The following is a 19,235-nucleotide window of genomic DNA, read 5'->3' on the forward strand; positions in this document are numbered from 1 at the left end:
AACTCTGTAATCAGTATTCGACATTTTTTAAGGAATTAGACTTATTCAAACATACATTAATAATTAAGACATTAATAACAGGTCAAGTAAAAATATAATTAATTTATAATACATTTATTTAATTTAGCACTATGCTCGTTTCTAAAGTTTTTTTTATTTTTCTAGCTAATAAGCTATGCACTCTCAGTAAATAACGTATGACAGGTGACAAGGTCAAGACCTGCTTTATTGACATCTTTATGTGGTTAAAACTATTACTGGGCAATTACACGAGAGAGTAGGCTACATTTCAGTTAGTTATTTCTTATCTTAACACATAAAGGTATGTATACTTTTTCCGTGCAATAGTCAAGAGGAAGAGATGATCGGTTCACGTGCCTTTGTGGATCAGGTAGGCCAGTGATCTGTCATATCACATTAAATAGTGTCAATAAGACATCTGTTGTTTGAATTTCACGGTAAGAATGACGTAATTTGAAAGCTGATATTATAGCTTTATTAAATTAATTCGTGTAAAACTTAGGGTTTTTCTTTTTGGAACTATACGGTTATCCGGACCACACCTATTTGGGTAGGGTGGGTAGGGTTAGGGTTAGGTTAACCGTATAGTAGCCTACATTTAGCCTACGTGTGGTCACGTGTGGTCCGGATAACCGTATAGTAGCCTACCTTGTTTTTTTTCTCCACAAACGGCTCATTGCGATTTACCGCTCAAGATGATATGTGAGTGAGTTACAAATTGTCACATAGGCACATAGCACAGTATGACAAGAAATTATTGATTCCCTTCATCCCTTGTCATAACCTTTCACCAAAAGACATATAGGCCTAGATATGGGTTATTGACAAATAAAGCTTAAAAAGGGGGGTTTAAAAAAACTTCAAAACTGATGTAATGCATATTTTTGAGTCATGAGCAATGTGTTTAACCCCTTAACTGTCACCCTCCTTTTTGAGAATGGTCATTAAAATGCACTATTCAAACTTAAATGGTTGTAATTCAAGAATGCTTTGGAATATAGACCTAAGTTTTAAGTCTTGTTTTAAAGAAAACACTCAGCAGATTATTGCTGAAGTGAAAGCACTTAAAAAAATGAAATTCTGAAAAAATATGGAAGTTTAAATTTACAGTAAATCAAATATACTATACTTCATATTTTTTTTCTTTTATATAAAATATATAATTTACAAAATATTGTTTCCTCTAAAATTACTATAAAATCAAAAGCCATAAATCTAACAAGTTGTGTTCCAAATTTGAAGTTGATGTCACAAAAATTGAAGTTCCCATGAGATTTTGTTTAGGCGTAATACCAAAAATAGCCACCGGGTGACATACATTCCATTGAATTTAATTGTATATGTGCCGTAACAAATTAATAAATTTCTGTCCAAATATCACTTCTGTCACAAAATATGGAACCGTGAGACTCAGACCTTTCTGACAATTTGTTTTGTCAAGATTAGAAAAGGTTCTGATCATAAATTAAACATGATGACGCCCAAAAGGGGAGGAGACCGATAAAATAATTTAGATTACCGTTTCTATAGTAACGCAACGTCCAATTTCAAAATGGTGTTCACAGGATGAATTCTGAGTTCGTAGGCTTTCAAATGATACCTAATTTATGATAACTACTAAAATATGTGATGTAATAAAAAAGGCGATAAAAAAAGATATTATAATATTTTAGAGTATAATATATATATTATACTTTTTAGAAGATATTATTTTTTTTTTATTGACAAATACTAGATTATACGTTTTAGCATGAAAACCAAAGTTTCAATTATTAAAAGTGTGTGCGTCGACTTTTTGTGACAAAGAACTCCTATTCTGATGTAGATTTTTTGAGTTGGTCTCTTGTCATAAATTCATTTATTACTGTTCCTACATAATTTGTAACAAAAATATCTATTTAGGAGTCTTAGACCTTTCCAACGATATATATTTTGTCATGATTAGATTAAGATTTAATTGTAATATAGTGAAGTAAACTTAGGCGTTTAGAAACAAGTTGTTAAATAACTTTTCAAAGTGTTTAAATCATTTTTTTTTGACTGTTTTTATGTCAGGTGGTACAACCAAATACTGTAGTTGTACCACCTGACATGGAATTTCAGGTGGTATATATAAGCCTATATCTTTCGGTGAGTGGCTATGACAAGTGATTGAATTAAATCTTAGACTGTTTGTATTGCCTGCAGCTGCGGCCATTATTCAGGGAGCGAAAATGCGAGTTAATAACTGTCGGTTGGGTGTAAAGACCATGGATTACTTTTAGTGTACTGAGTGCCTGCTGACAGAGTTTGCTTTAGGGTGTACCTGAACTCAGGGAAACAGACAGATTTGATTATGAATTCATTTGCATGTTTTCTAGGCCGACCCCTTCTCACATTTCAGTGGGGAAAATATGGGGGACCACAAGGGAATCCGGCATTTCTCTGTGTCAGTGGACTATGAAACCCACAGGGCTACTTGTTCCAAAATGGAGATCCCATCTAACATTAGGCTGTGTGTCTGGGCAGTGTCCCATCCAAAATGAAGCATAGCGGCTGATGAATAAAAAAACGGGTCATGTTTATTTTATATATCAAGTATAACTGCAAAAATAAATAAAACACAAAATAGGCCCCTTTTTACATCTGTTTTACATACAATTGAGCCTCAAGACTACAAAGCGAGTAATTCGGTGAAGATTCTTGGCCAACTGTTTTCGTTTCTTGCCACAGAGCTCATGAAGTATCTGATTTCTAATACAGTTTTTTGTATATGTGAGATTTCATACTGAATATATATCACCACCAGCTCTGAAGTCCATTCGCCACACCTCCTCTCTCTATTGTTTATTTAAATATGTTTTTATGAGAGATCAGTCCTTCTGTGTCTCCCAAAGACCGTGACCCTTTGACCTGCATCTGTGCATTGCACTGCCATTTTTAATATCCTGACTGCTGATCAGAGCTGAAGGCCGGCCTGACCGTGTGACGTGTGCTGGTTCATGTCATAATTTATTACACGCTATTTTTCTTACACAGCCAAGTTTACTGCAGCTGCCAGAGTGGTAACTGGCAAAGCTTAAGAGTACTATCTAGAGGATTGTTTTGCATATATTACAGGGTTAAGTGCAAACCAATCTGGTTTATACAAACACAGCAATCCAAACAACGAATACATTGAAGCTGATGAGTACCACACCACTCGGGCTGTCTCCCTCTCTCGCAGATTGTTTGAGGCTGATTAGTTGTATAAAACACAGCGCTGACTTTGATTACATTACATATCGTTATGTGTGGACGATTCGTGCGCTGCAGATAGACGGAAAGAGTCCCGGGAAAATGCTTTGGGACACAAGGTCAGTTCAACAATATGCATTTGATTGCATTTATCCTGGAAAAAAAATAGCCGTGTACACTCTATGCTTTTCCTTTTCGTTAGGTTCCTGTAATGAATATCCCCTGTATGCGCAACCGAGTAGTTAGTGTCCATCCTAACACCGGATAATGCAAGTTCTTCCATGTCACATGTTTGGAATTTGTTATGGGTAAAGTAGTTCAGAAGGGTTCAAAATACAATCTCAAAAGTCGGAATGAAATTGTCTTGGCATTTTAAATGGAACACCTCCGTATGTCACTGAAAATAATCTTCCATGTGCTCCTATATTCTCTTGTGGACAATGAAAGGGGAAGTATTTGTGGTTAAAGGCCCGCTCAAAGTGATAGCCTTTCGATGCAGAGCTCCACGCTCTGCGCTGATTTCCCACAAACCCGTCAGCTAAAGTTACAGATGCAAAAGACAGAATCCACCTTATATCATGTGTGTTTTCACTCAGGTTCCACATTCGGTCGAAGTATCCGTTAATCCCACAAGCAATACACTCTCTTATTACTGACTGTTGCAATGAAACATGTGCACTCTCTCCTTCAACAGGGTACAGCGGGGCTATAAGGCCCCTGGGGTAAAAGGCCCTTTATGGTTTTAAATTCACACACAACTCTGAATAACAACAAACACCAGTGCTGTTCTGGTCTTTGCTATTATATGAAGAAAATGAAATCTTAACCACTTTCGCCTTTTGGTAACTACGCACTGCAAAAATGTTATGACGCATGAGATTATTGAGTCCAGTTAGACAAAAATTATAATTTTGAGGTAAGGTTGTGAAATGTATTAATTTTTCAAATATTGTCAATATGAGAATCTCTGAAATTATCCAACCCAATCTCATGAGAAAATGTAATTATTTACAATTTGGCAAATTGGTGTGAAAATTCGTACAGTTTGATTGTGACAAACAAGTAATTATGAAGGTATTCGCCACGAGTCAAGAAGTTATCGTATCTGTTTTGAGACAACAAACTTATCTATTTTCAGTTTTGTTGAATGTAATTAAATCAACAGTTGTTGATAAAGGCCTGAAAACATTGCACAAAACACTGTTAGGTTGTCAGAGGGAGAAAATGCAGAACTTTATCAATTATTTTCTTCAAGTTTCCATTAGGGGAGATTATTTGTTAAGGATGTGCAAAAATGGGCTCATATAGACAGCTCCAATCACAGTGAAGATTAATATGTGAAATAAACCTGTAATATAACCGTATAGCTCCAATATGTTGACTGTTAATTTACTAAAATCAGAATACAGGTGTTCTTATTTAGTGAAGATGTTATGAGTTTCTCAATTTGATTAAATTATTTTTTGTTTTTTTTACATTTTGAATACTGCTCTGTCATTGTGTTTACAATATGTTAATGTTTTTGGTCCATATGCTGTATATTTTACACCAATTATATTGCTCCATCAATATTCAATAAAAATATACACTGAAAAAAAGTAAAAATGTACTTCATTTTTCTTTCACAAGTTTTTGCAAGCAGATTTATTAAGTAAATTTCACATATGGAATTAAGTCAACTTAACTAAGTTGAGTAAAATTAACAAAGAAAATAAGTCACTTTAACTTGGCCAGTAAAAGTATGTTGAATAATTAAGTTAACTTTCCAATACTTTCACAAACAATGTAACACTGAATTAAACATGCGTTAAGAATGTAGGCCTATATGCTTTACTTGACTACATAACAGAAGTAGCCTAACGCGGTCTCCACCGCAAACACAGAGACCTCAATATTTGGTAGATCCAATGGATCGTTTTTAAGTATGAATGTGACATTTTGAGTAGAAAATGAACTGTAGATGTGCAAAATGGCCAAGTTACTAACCTAACAACAAAAGCAACGATACAACAGTGTAAATGCACCTGGAAAACAGCGAAAAATCAACCTTACTAATTATTCATGCCCCAGTGCATGATGGGAACACCAGTATCAGAAAGTTGAGTAGGTTTTACTTAATTTTATAACGTTGTAATTTTATAATAATGCAACGAAACATTATGCATGTTTACACTTTAATTTCTACAATCTTGAATTGAGTGCTAATATAGAAGTTACTTTTTTTATTATTATTATTCTTGCCTGAACTAACTTTTCCATGTAGCCTAGAAATTACATTTGTTTTTGTTTTTTTCCTGTAGTATTTACATCACCAGATTTTTTTTTTTATCAGTGTAGGCTATTTTTGATTTGACATTTCATTGATTGGCTTTTTTTGGGACCTGAGAAAGTGAGTGCCTTGAGTGAATGTCACATAACAAACCCCACTATTCCTGACTCCACACGTGCTCCACTCAGACAGCAATGAAGACAAACTATTAATTTGTGTCGCGAGAAAAATACTGCGCGCTGACATTGATTCCGTGCCAATGGTCCACACTTTGCCAGGGAACAGAGGGGTCTCTCACGGCCGACATCTGCGCGGCTGGCCGCTTTGTCATGTTGTTGGCGCGGCGCTGTCACTCTGAGAGAAACAGCGTGACCATGTTGATTAGAGTAACCTTTTGGGCAGAGAGTGGAAATATGCTGTCAGCTCATTACAAAAATACATAAGCTCTCACATTCAATTACTCACTTAGCAACGGAAGATTAGTTTGCGGGAGCTGCCAACACCCTTGCCTTCGCGGGGTCAAGAGAGTGAGACCGTAATCAGAGCAGTTTGAGAACCGCTGTTGTATCGCTTTCTCTTTCACTCCCTCTCTCTCTCTTATCCTCGGATTCATCCCCTCAGCCCGCTTCTCCTGACCCTCCCGCTCGAGTCAACCCATAAAGCTGATAAATATTTACTCTAGTGAAGTCCTCCGCCCCCCCCGGGTCTTAAGTGAATTTCATAGTTCATAAAACATCACACGGGTTCTTTAATGAGAGCTTCCCGCTTCTGGCCCTCGCGAGCCTCAGATTATGTGCGTTAAATTCAGCGAAGAGAAGTGTAAAGCCATCCGCACCGAATCCCACCCACAGACTCGGTTAAACACAAAAAGTGAATGCGCGCGCACATTCGGTTCTGCATACTAAGTGGATAACCGCCTGCTTTTTATCTGTAGACTTGATTCTTTTAATGTGTGCGTAATGCATAAATAATGTGTGTATTTACAGCATATAATGTTTATTGATGCTACAGAAAAAGAGAAGGAAATAAAGCGAGCGCACTTGTGGATGTGAGAGTGGAAACCCTCTCCGGGCCATGAATCACGCAGAGGCCCTGGCGTGAGACGCCCGCCACCCACCACTCCTCGGCGGCTCCCAGGCCTCCTTTTTCGAATACGGATCAAATCTGTTAATGCCTGACATTGGCTGTAAACCAGCTGTCCATCAGCGGCCACGGGGCAGATTTGTTATGACTGAAGGGATTCTGGGTAAGGCTGCCAAGAGAGGTCTATCCTTCTCTCGTGGCGCTGGTGCTTTGATTGCATGTTTAACCTAAGATATGTTTTGTGGAAAGTACGGTGCATGGTGGATATCGTCTGTCAGGGAATTAATTGGGGAAAATAGCTGGACTTGGGGGAAGGGAGCGCGGACACTATCTCTGCCTCCTGGTGTTTTGTTTCATTGTAATCGTTCACTGTAATATCACTTTTTGTAATTGGCCTCAGATGATAATCATCACCGGGCTTCTTTAATCATAGGATAATTACGGTGCGCAGAATACCTGGGCAGTTTGTATTTCAAAAAACAAATGATTTTTTTTATTAGATAAAGCTGCTGTTGTGCAGCTAACATATCACAGTTTGATTATATAGGGGACTGAGGGCAGGGGCTTGGGAACCCCCCAGACAGCCGCAAGGAAATGTAAGAGAATTATACAAAATTCATTTTAGGACTGTTGACGTGTTAACTTTATAAGATGTCGATTTAATGCAATACTTTTTAACACATTTAATATGTTTGTACTTTTTATTGTCTAATTCAGGTTTCTATTGACCGGTTGGAAGATTTCATTTATTTACAGCCTTAGTTATTAAATATGCAATCGTTTTGACTTTATTTCACCAATGTACCTGCATCCTTTGCGTCCACTAGAGGGCAGATTGGGACCCCTAGGAATGTTAAATCTGTAAAGTCCGGTTTAAATGTGTTCATAATTACGCTAGGCCTTTGAGATGTGTTGATTGAATGTTTTGAATCTTACCCCACTGAACTTTAAATCAATGCTTTCTTTCATTGAAATGGTGATAGGCTACATGATGGGCAAAATTAGCTATTATTTTCATTACACATTTTATTCGTTTTGCAGATCTTGTGGAACTAATCTTCTGGTTTTAATACCCCATGCATGTAAGATAACAAATTGCTTTTGATAGATAACATATTGCTTTTCTTGGTTTTATTATAGGATAGTGTCTGGGAAAAGCACCGAAAAAGTTAGCAAACGCTTACAGAGCAGTTCATTTGTCACGGTAATGTAAATCTGTCATTGTGATTTATTGATAATTCATTTGTTGTGAAAATGCTTTGCTTTAAATCTTTGTTTGCGCTTCATCTATCAGAGTGTCGTACATCATTGTGCCTTTGGGTTTTCTGCTAAATTCATGTTTCCTCATGTTATTTCAAACAGTTCTTGATATACTTGTTTAAATTCCTTGCGGCTTGAAAACTAAAGTTAGAAAATTACATATCCCTTGTATTCAAGGCACCTATTCTTATGTTTTATTATATACAGGAATTGTCCTCTGAAACTGCAATTCTTTTCAGATGTAAAATGATATGCGCTATGTAATTTTCTGGCCGGAAAGAACAATGCTAGGAAATCATTTCATCAATCAATTGTCTTTCAATATGTTTATACTGTACTAGGACATACCTCTTTAATAATATAATACCGCAAACAGCATTTTATTTTTTTCACATCACTGAAAATGACATTTTAAACCTAAGCTTAGCTTTTCATTTTCAGATATGATCTATCATTCAGAATCCAAGCTGCCTGTGTTGATACAAATAATTCTGATTTATCTCCTAAACGCCTGCGATTTCGCCTGTCACAGACGAGTAAAGCGCTTGAAACATTCCGCCATTAATCCCCACATTGTTTTATTTACTTTCAGCTCTCACCAAGTGGAAGGCAAAGGGCGCATTATGAGGTCACAAAACAACGACTTCCCTGTTGGGTCTCAGCAGCAGCCTGTCATTTGTGGCATGCTTTTGAGGGAGTGAATTGCCCTGAAGGTTGCGGAATAACACGCACGCTAATCTGAGGGTCCTTGCGAGTGCATTAAAGGTCTTAAACTATCTGGAGAGTGTCGTAAGCTGTGTGTTCCCCGGTGTGCCGCATGCGAAGCTGCCCTGTGCCTGTTCCTGCGATTCCCCAGGGGCCGTTCTGAAACCAGGGCCAAACGTTTCGCAGCGGGTCAAAAGTGTGCACTCCTCCTCCCACTAACCCACAGACGGGTGTCCTGCTCACCCCACACTAGAGGCAGACACTTCTGGAGGACTGAGGTTAGCCCATACCGCTAATCAGCACTGAAGCCAGGGCAGTGCCGTATGATGGGCCCTTGATTTCCCAGCACTAAACCTTGTTCCACACCCTTATGAATGTACACACACTCATGCATGCATTCTCCATAGATACAGCTCATTCATATTGCTCGTGTTTGTTTGCTTTGGCAGGACGCGTGAGAGGGAAACGGTTATGCTTTCTCTAAAGAGCTGGACCTGGAGGGCCCCGAGAACATAAAGATGTGATCTGAGCCTTGTAAAACGAAAGAAGAATTGGCTTTAGTATATGATTAGCTGATTTACCTCGGAACGATAAATGTTTGCTGCTAGCTGGCGGTCTTGACCTGGGGTCCCACTTGCTTTTCAGCGGCCGTGTGGTTTCGGTGGGGAGGGACGCTAACAGAAGGCAGTTGGTAGCTAGCGTGCTGGAATGAATGTGGTGACAGGCCTAGTAATTACACACAGAATGAAGGGCCACAGTTGCTAAAACCTATAAAGGTGCTAAGCTCACTATATAAAAAGTGATCAGTTAACCTAACTTAAAAAATTTTAGGAAACCCGTCGCCTTAAAATTATTAAGTAAATAAACTTCATGCTCAATCAATTATCAAGTTCACATAACTTAATTTTTTTAATTAAGCGTTAAGTTTATTTACTTCATAATTTAAGGCAACGGGTTTACTAAAAATTTTAAGTAAGTGAACTGAACACTTTTTACAGTATACTTGTTTCTTGAACTTATAATTTTAAAAACATGATGTCGCATTGTAGGGCATTTTAGGGTTTTGCAGAGTACCAAACCACATGCCATCCCACTGAAATACGGTAATGATATAGGAAAATGTTTATGGTGGTAAAAATATGTATTATTTGTCTTTCTTTCGTTCAGAGTCCTTCCTGCGCCATTTTATATGTTTCTCGAAACACACCACAGAGGATGGCCAACACCCGTTACTATATTTAGATGGGGGAATCCACCCAAAAGCTGTCAATCATGTGGCCACATCTCTCAGAAGAAAAGGTAAATCAGAGCACACAATCTAATTCAATTAATACATTTTAGCAGTACTAGAACTTGAGAACATCTGCCATTTTCTCAATGAAAGCATCGCCATTTATTAGACCAAGAAGCATAATGATTTTAATTATGTAGGAGCGAGATGTAGAGAAAATGAACAGCTTATGCACAACCGAGAATGGATATGGAGCAAAATGCAGCATTTCTTAGAAAACAAGCACACGACTAAAGATTTATCTGCTTCTGGACTTGACTCGCTGCTTAATTTTTCTTGGACTCCACCATGTTTTTCCAAGTGCCGGGAACTATGCATAAAAAGGTCAAAGAAATAATGGTTTGAAAAAAAAAAAGAAAAAAAAAGTGTGTATTAAATTTTTGAAATACTAAATTACAGCCTGAAGGGGGGGGGGGGGGGGGGGGGGCACACGAAAAAACAGAGATTAATGGACTCAGTCCTGTGCTTTGTATATCTCACTGGCACTCAGTGAAGAAACACTTTATAAATCACACTAGACATGTGAAGGATTATTAGTGCAACATGCTTTGTTTCTTGGTTTGTGTTATTGCCAAATCTTTAAGTACCTGAACTACCCTCCTTTAATCTGTTTTTAAAAAGCCACCGAAGATGTTTAAAAGTGTGGTTTTAGAATGGTGTGCTGTTTAAAAAAGAAAAAAAAGGAGACCGAAGGTACACAGAGGAGCAGACTGTGATTTAAAATCACTCAACTAACTATTTACTGTGAAGGAATAACAAATTGTTAAGAAACTATACCAATGTCTTCAATTGCTGGAGTGTTTAGTAAAAAACATCACACTTAATCAGCTTCATGTCTGGAAAAACATGCTGCCCTGAGTCAATACACTTACGGACTGGGTATGGATGTTTATTTTTGATGATAAATAGCCCAAATGCATAAGCACATAAACACAAATAAATATTCGGCCCACACTGTTGCCCTTCAAGACTCAAGATCTGCGTTTCATCAAGAGAAAATTGTCAATATAATCCAAAAAGAGTGCTCTTACAGGCAAGACGTGGCATGTTGCCAGCGTCACAAATCATATTTAAGTAGCTTATATTCCTTCAAAACAGACTAAGCTGTAATTATTCTTTTAAATATGCAGTATACCTGTCCATTCCTTACACACACAGGCAAACACGCACATCTGTATTTGCAGTTTTCATATAATTCCTCTTGCACACCCTCATGTGGATAGATGTTATGGTCCATTAGCAGGAGATAACACAGAAACTGAAATGTTTGTGGGGTTAATATATTTGGACTATTTCATGGAAATCGTTAGCTTGTTTAGGGGCAGGCTAATTCATTTTAAAAGTGGCAAATATAATATAATATAATATAATATAATATAATATAATATAATATAATATAATATAATATAATATAATAGCCTATACTTAATTATTGTTATTATAAAAGTTACCTGGAATTTAAAATGTAAATGGCAAGTGTCATTGGACAGGAGTGAGAGACCTTTAATAAACCGTAATTATGTAGTAAAAATATTGCATGTGCTAAAATGTAAAAAAAAAAAAAAAAAAAAAAAAATCTGTTTAGTCATAAGGCAGACATCTTAAACATTTTAGGAGCTTGTTTAAGAAACAGAATAGCATTATCACACTGCCACAGTTCTTATCCCGGGTTAAAATTAGGTGACTTAAATTGACTTCGATGTGTTCAAGTGACTATAAGAAGAAAATATATTTAGGCCTACTGAGTGCAGTAGTGTGAACATAAAGTGACAACACAACATTGAATAAACGCATGACAGCGTCAAAACACCAGAAGCAATAACGATATAATACGTGGCCAATGAATGTTGTCGGTAGCCAATAGATGTCGCGTTTGAGGTTCTTTTCACCGTTTGATTTTTTTTCGGCAGTTATAAATAGGGATAAACGTAGCTTACATGTGTAGGCCTATATAGCCTACATATAAATACCCAGGGAAATTCGCTTAAAAAAAAAAAAAAAAATCATTAAACTGTAGGCTATGTGGTTCTGTTTGCTTTGCTACGTTTGAATACATTCAGGCAAACTGTTAAAAAAAAATAAGAAGAAGAAAAGAAAAGAAAAAAGAACAGGTGCTTTTTACACCATTCAATACTCCATTATTAGGGGTCATCAGCGTGCTGTAAGATTATATGACAATCCATTCTGGCCGTTTATCGGCTCTGATGATTTGACTTTTGGACTTATCAAAAGAGATACAAATGAGATATCCTGTGACATTTTCATGTCAAGTTCTAATTTCTAATAAGCTTGTTCACAATCAGTGTGCTAAAATATCTTTTCATTACCCCCAGGCATAAAGATAAATTACATTGAATAGTGAGTAAGGTCTCTCGAGCCTACTTTATGAAAATATTATTATAGCATACAGATCTAAATTAGAAAATCCCTCGTTTAACAAATGCTGATAATAAGCAAATCCTAAGAGGACTCGGTGAATTGAAATGCTTGATAATATTTGCAACATTTTAAATAAATACGAAAAATCAAACTTTTTTTTTAGATATTACTTTAATAGTTGCTTATGTTCTTTTTTTTTTCAGGCGGTTAAACGCTGATTTAATCAATTTCAAACTTTATCGTCCTGCCATCGTACATGTCAGTTACAGCCCATTCCAGAACATTTTATTTTGGTATATCTACGACAAGACTTCAAAAACGATTTCAGTATATCAGGTAGGCAATTATATGGCCAGAATCCAAGTTATTTTGTCTGTGTAAATTTAAATTAATATAAATAACAATATCATTGTTAAAGGTAACATTTACTATACATCTGTGCAACAGCATGACAACACATTTTACTCCTACTCACATAGTACTTTACAATATGTACATAAAGTCCGAATCGTATTTTGTGCAAGATTTTCCGGTTTCATATTCTATTTATCAGCTGTCAGAATCCACGTCACTTTTGCCTTCCTCGATTTTCTCTGTGGTTGTTTTCGTGGATTTGTTCCATTTCTGTGAGTTTTCTGATTCCTCTGACGAAGACCTTTTCTGTCTTCTCCATTTTGCTCGTCTGTTTTTGAACCAAACCTAAGCGAAGAAAATGGGTAAAATGTTTAATTTTAAGAATATAAAAAAACAAAGATTATACAGATGTCATCTGAAATCTCGTGTTTGTTTTATAAAGTGTGCGAATTATTCACTGACTTTCAGGGGGTCGAGGAATTTCTATAGCCTAATTTTCATTGAGGTTCGTCTCACACAACCCAAATAGACTTTGGCGCCCCTGGCACCGCGAACTAGAATAATATCTTAAATGCGTTACAAAACACTAAACGATTTTGTGATGTGAATCTGTAATAAAGGGATAAATTACAGTGGTTGATACTGATTTTCACTGATTACTCCTCAAGCGAACACTTCTTCTAAGCGCATTCTCACTAAACTCAAATGTAACTTTTGTGGTTACTAAAAAGTGTTCGAGTGTTATATATATATATTTTATATATATATATATATATATATATATATATATATATATATATATATATATATATATATATAACTTGTCACAATTGCACTGATTTCTACTACGTGTTAGTCTACTTTCTTTTAACAAACACGTTTAAAAAAAAAAGTTTTTTTCTTTTGAAGAAAGAAATGGAATAAAATTTAAATAAAAATTTTAACTGTGCATTTGTCTTCCTAAAACCCCAGTTGTATTAACTATTGTGTGGCCTTTTTTATGGAATGCTGTAGAATGTCCACGCTGTTAGGTCTTGCTTGTGATGGCAATAGCAGTGTGAAATTACAGGCAGCTCCACAAAATAATTCTAAATTAAATAGGTTAAATAGGCTACTGACACGTGTGTCAGTATCATTACTCTGTAAAAAAATAAAAATTGTTGGTTTAACTTAAAATTTTGAGTTCTTTGACATTTAAAATTTGAGTTGATACAATGAAGGATGTTGTTTCAATCAACAGAAACTCAAAATACTACATTATCTGAACCACATAAATTATGTAAGATGGTTTGACTAAAAAAAAAAAAAAAAAAATGTGATAACAAATCATGAAAATTTTGTAACAGTGTGAGAACCTCAGCCATATTATACATTTTGTAAATGGGCTGCAAAACAACGTTAACTTTCATTTTAAGTGTTAACTATTAAAAAAACTGTCACTCACCTCTACTTTCTCTTCACGTAGGTGCACCTTTCGTGCCAGTTGTTCTCGTGTGCCAACATCAGGGTATTTGGTTTCTTGAAAAAGGTTCTCCAGTGCCTCCAGCTGCTCGTCGGTGAATATGGTTCGGTGTCTTCTCTTGCGCCGACAGTGTAACTGGTTGAGTAGCTGTAGCTCGGTTCTGGACAAGGTGCCCACGTTCATGTACGACATCATCTGATGTGGGACTGGAGAAATAAGCACTGAACCGGCGCTATCGTAACCTGAAAATAAGATCAAATGATTTTTTGGAATACACTGCATAAATATAAAATTTCAAAGTTATCGAACTTATGTAAAACGTAAACAAAAATGGCTAAAAAAGTCCTCTTCTTATCAAGAAACATTCTTTATCGCGTTCTTTTTTTTAGACTAAAAATGTTCGATGTAACAATTAGGTTCGTCAGATGATCGTGTTGGTTTAATGCTACCTAACTAACCACACCGGACTATAAAACTTAACTTGGCTGTAATAGCAGCCCTTTATTTAAAATGTGCAGCAAAAATGAAGAGGAGCAAAATCCACCGTGCATTTTATTAAGAGAATTCTGAAACATGCACTGCAATAAATATAGAAAAAAAGACATATATGCTACAAACCGTGCAAAGAAAGCAATAAAAGTAACATACCTGTGGGAATACACGGACACTGTTGCGAGCCGAGGGTTGGTATTGCGCCGCAGCAAGCTGGCCCAGTCGGCCCCTGGACATGAAGTTGTCCATAGTAGTAGTTGTTGTAGCCTATCCTGGTTCCATTTATCGATTGTAAGTTAGGAGCTGGAGGTCCTGTGTGTGAATACAGTCCGTTAAATTCACCAGCAGCTGTGTACAAGGATTCCGTCAAGTTGGAGAACACAACCGGAGCATTCCGATGGAGCAGAACCGAGTCCTTGCAGCTGGGTCTCCCTGCCAAGATGCTGTCGATACTAAACATCCCAGCGGGCATCACAAGCGAAAAGATGTTTGAGACTTGGTGCCAACCGTACTGAAATGTTCTCGTAGTCCTTTCAAAATTCACAGGTTTTCCTCATAGTAGCAAAAAGAGCGAATTCTTCGAGTTTTTTCCCTTTGGAAAGAGTGACCAAGCGCAAGAGATTCAGTGACTCGTTTGTGGCTGAGCTAAACCTCCTGCTCAGTTTTATACCCCGCTGACGTCATTGAAGGATTTGTGAATGACTTCTCCAATAAGAGATTGGCTGGGCTTAAGGTTAGCACACAATGGCGTGAAAACCACCGATCTGTGTATTGAGAATTAATTCGATTAAAGTTATTTGCTGACTTTTGAAACAAATAATTTAGTTCCAGCCAGCATTTTTAAAGAGACAGTCAGATTAATTCTGTCAACACTTATAATTTGGTTGTAAATGGTTGTCTAGTTTTATTTCCTCTTTTTAAATGAAAATACTTAGAAAGTTTTTTTGTTTTTGTTTTTTTTAAATCCAATATAGCTGTAAAGTTGTTTATGCGTAAAATGCATCCGTTTTTTTCCTGTGTGGATGAGAAGAATAGCGACTTCGCTTCAGCAAACACAGATTCTGAGTCCTAACAGGTGAGCATCGTTTTTATTTAGATTTTTAAAAAATGCATATCATCTCGCTCTCACATCAACAGACACTCCTATCAAATCATTTATTTGTCAATTTCTAAAACCGGGAAGTGTTGTAATAGAGGTGACAGGAGAGGTTTTAAGTCGCTATGTAAAAATATAAATGATTTGCAGGACAAACTAATTTTGAGACAAGAGAGTATAATTTCGTGTCTTATTAATTGATTTGCGATTGTTAGGCATCATCTGAATCAGCAGGTTCTGATAACATCCACCCAAGCTTTTCGTCTATGAAAAAAATATAAAAATAAATGATTGAGCAGACGTGGCTTGTAACATTACTTTCTATACTGGACCCAGAAAATGGTATAGGCTATATCTGACAGAACTGTTGAGACTTTCGGTTTTGTGTATTTCTAGTCGTTTACGATTTAATGTTTACTGTTTAAAATTAAAAATGTACAATATGATGGCATAAAATAATTAATTTGTTTAAAAACAACAGAATGCACATTATCATATTAAATGTCTGTTTAGTGCTAACTCTTTATAGGCTACTTGACATCAATTTACAAAGTTTAGGAAAACGGTTTCTAAACTAGCCTATATACATTTATAGCAGATAAATATAGCCTTAGGCTATTATATCAAAGTTTGAGACACAATGCAAAATCACTGAGTTACAGAACTCTCTAATGCTTCGTATACACATCTATTTATTTATTCCTCTTTTTTACCCCTGAACTGATGTCCACAGATTCCGCTGCATTACCAAGGACTATATCTTAAATTGCTTAATAGTGCATGTTATTTGCAGAAGGCTCGGTCTGACACGACTGTCGCGCTCTGTCCGCGGGAGATAATGCTGAGCAGATTAGCGTGTTTACTCCATCACGAGCGGGTTCCCGGTAGGGAGGAAATCGCGCGTGTTAACTTACAACACCTCCAATAAGCACGCGCTCAATGAACATATGACCCTCGCTGTGATAAGATAACGACCATTAGCGGCTCTATTCTCCAGCTCTAAAACATACTTATTGCAATTACATTGCTTGATCAAATGAAATTTGCATGTAGGAAGATGCTGCTTGCTCACATTGGCTATTCAATTTATCACCAACATCGCGCAATTGTAATGTCTGAATGTTTATTGGGAAACCAGAGGAGATCCAGGAAGCGTATCCGTGGCATGGCACGGTTGATTAGCCTAAACTAAATCTAAACTATGAATAACACATTCATATTGTGTTTATACGCTGTCTGTAGCCTATCCATCGTGTAGGCCTATAAAATTGATTTAAATTGACGGAATCACACAAATCTACTAATTATGTACAAGCACAATAACTGCAGAACAAAAAATGTAGATGCGCAAAAACTCTCTCATGAACCTGCCACACGTGGTTCTCAGTCAGGGGGCCTCAGCAAACTTCTATAGGGATACTATCATTATTTAGTATTATATTATTAGCCTAATTTATTATAAAATAGGCCTATATAATTTAAATTTTACTATTAGCCTATTTAATTTTGTAAGCTAAACACCAAAATCGCCAAAGGAAATCAAGATGTGCAACATTCAAACTGATATAGTCTATTTCTCATTTAATTGTCACTTCATTTGGTCCTTTTTAGTTTTACTTTTAAAGGTCCTTTTAAAGGTTTGAAAACAAGCATATTCGTCAGTACAGTAGAAGGACGAGGAGAAATACCTTAGTCCACATGAAGCGGGCTTCGAATATTGTAATGGGGGACCTGGGAGTCAAAAAGGCTGAAAACCACCGCATTGACAGAACGTAGGCTATAAGACACGCAAATGAAACAATGAGGGGCTATTAAAATCTCGGCCTATCAATGGTCACAAGTTATCACAGGAATAAATACTTAAATGCAGGGCCATTTACGCGTGGAAGTTTGCCTTATTACGAGCGGCAATTACTTTTCAATAGGTGCCTTTTGTTGTAATAATTGCATGTTTATCGCATGATTAAAAACGGGAACAATGTGCTTAACTATGCGGAAATTATTTGAACTCTTCATTGGTAGAAATTGACTTTGGTTCTTATATATATATATATATATATATATATATATATATATATATATATATATATATATATATATATATATATATAAGAACCAAAGTCAATAAGAGCTATATATATATAGTACCAAAGTCAATTTGGTGTATATATGTATATATGTGTGTGTGTGTGTGTACAAATACAAATTCACACACATGTGAGCAGTTTTACTTTATTTGTAATACTAAAAAATACATTACACCATTTAACTTCTAGCATAATTTTGACACATTGATTGGCCCTTAGCCCTTATGTAAACACTTTAGCCTATTATGACTGAATGAAAGGATACTTGCATTTTCAGCTCTGCTCTCTAGGCACTCTGTAATTCAAAAAGGCACCTATAGCATTATTATTTCCTCTTTTTGTACATGTATCTCAACTTTCAAGAGGCACTGAAAGGAGGTAGTAAAAAGGATTGAAAAAAAACGAGATGGCCATTTGAAATTAAAAGCCGCGAAAGAGGTGTGAAGCCACCACTTACATGCTGAATAGCTGACATCAATCACAGAGAGTAAATGGTGGCTCTGCAGACAGGCATAGACAGGCCTCTACAATAGAGGGTCCGCACACCGGCATCTTCACGGCACAACATATATTTCAAAGCCTTGATCTCTAAAATCTATCGTAATGCAGCAAATCAAAAGGGACTTTGTAATATAACCACATTTTAACTAGCAAAAACAAACCTCAGAGTGAGACAGGCTGTCAGAGCCTCCCGATCGCATCAAGTGCACAATTCTCCATTTCGTTTTTTTACATGTCATCATGTCTCAGAGAGAAAATATCTGTGTGGATGAATGAATGTCAAGATAGACAGATAGATAGATACATTCCTCCTATGTGGACCTCCACAAAACACCCAAGTGTGTGTGTTGCATTTATAGTGCTAGACAGAGGCAGAGCCATGAACAGTGCCAGACAGCAGTGTTTATTTCCTGTGTATTTCAGCAGGGACAGAAAGGGAACCTGGCACTGGATTTAAAGGGCTTCTTTGCATTTAATCTTTCATTCCATACTGGTGCCTGCGAGAAATCCATATTTATTGTTCATGTCATGGCTGTCATATGGCGGGTGCCTGTTTTACAGTATGTCTTTTGTAGGACCCCCTGAGCTGAATTCTACAGTGCTGAAACACAGGCATTCACTGGTGCAACAGTTCGACAGACGCCTTGAGAGCTTGAGACCAGAGCACATACAGTGACTTACAAAGATTAGAAAATATTCACTCGAAAACTTTTGGAATGTTTACTATACTGCTTATGATATGTTTTTTTAATTAAATGTGAATATTTTGTGAGTGAAAAAAGTGTTTGGTGTTATGTGTGAAGATGTCTGAGACAATAACAGCTCACTATTTCTACTTTTCAACTAGATTTTTGATATTTCCAGTTTGTTCACATAACAGGAACAACAGCAGTGCTTTCAAAAAGGTCTTATGCTTTTACTAGGGCGGTCAAATCGATTAATATTATATATATATATATATATATATATATATATATATATATATATGTATATGTATGTGTATATATATATATATGTAT

The 19,235-nt window shown here is 36.4% G+C and overlaps 1 protein-coding gene and 1 long non-coding RNA gene across 3 annotated transcripts; one reads left to right on the top strand and one right to left on the bottom strand.

Moving 5' to 3' along the window:
- The first annotated feature begins 239 nt into the window (after positions 1-239).
- LOC307148240 lies at positions 240-18,871 on the top strand. Of its 2 annotated transcripts, none has more exons than XR_013819424.1 (3): positions 240-391; positions 9,722-9,853; positions 18,792-18,871. It is a non-coding gene; the product is annotated as an uncharacterized lncRNA (long non-coding RNA). The 2 variants fall into 2 exon arrangements; XR_013819425.1 differs by lacking the exon at positions 240-391 and adding an exon at positions 8,455-8,832.
- Positions 12,386-15,171, bottom strand: gsc (goosecoid). Its single transcript, XM_079853624.1, has 3 exons — positions 14,689-15,171; positions 14,023-14,282; positions 12,386-12,923 (listed from the first exon to the last, which is right to left on the bottom strand). Exons 1-3 carry the CDS (start codon positions 15,002-15,004, stop codon positions 12,774-12,776), a joined length of 726 nt encoding a protein of 241 aa, XP_079709750.1. The 5' UTR covers positions 15,005-15,171; the 3' UTR covers positions 12,386-12,773.
- Positions 18,872-19,235: the final 364 nt, after the last annotated feature.

The sequence above is a fragment of the Squalius cephalus genome (genome assembly GCF_949319135.1).
Source record: "Squalius cephalus genome assembly, chromosome: 20".
Taxonomy (NCBI): Eukaryota; Metazoa; Chordata; class Actinopteri; order Cypriniformes; family Leuciscidae; genus Squalius; species Squalius cephalus.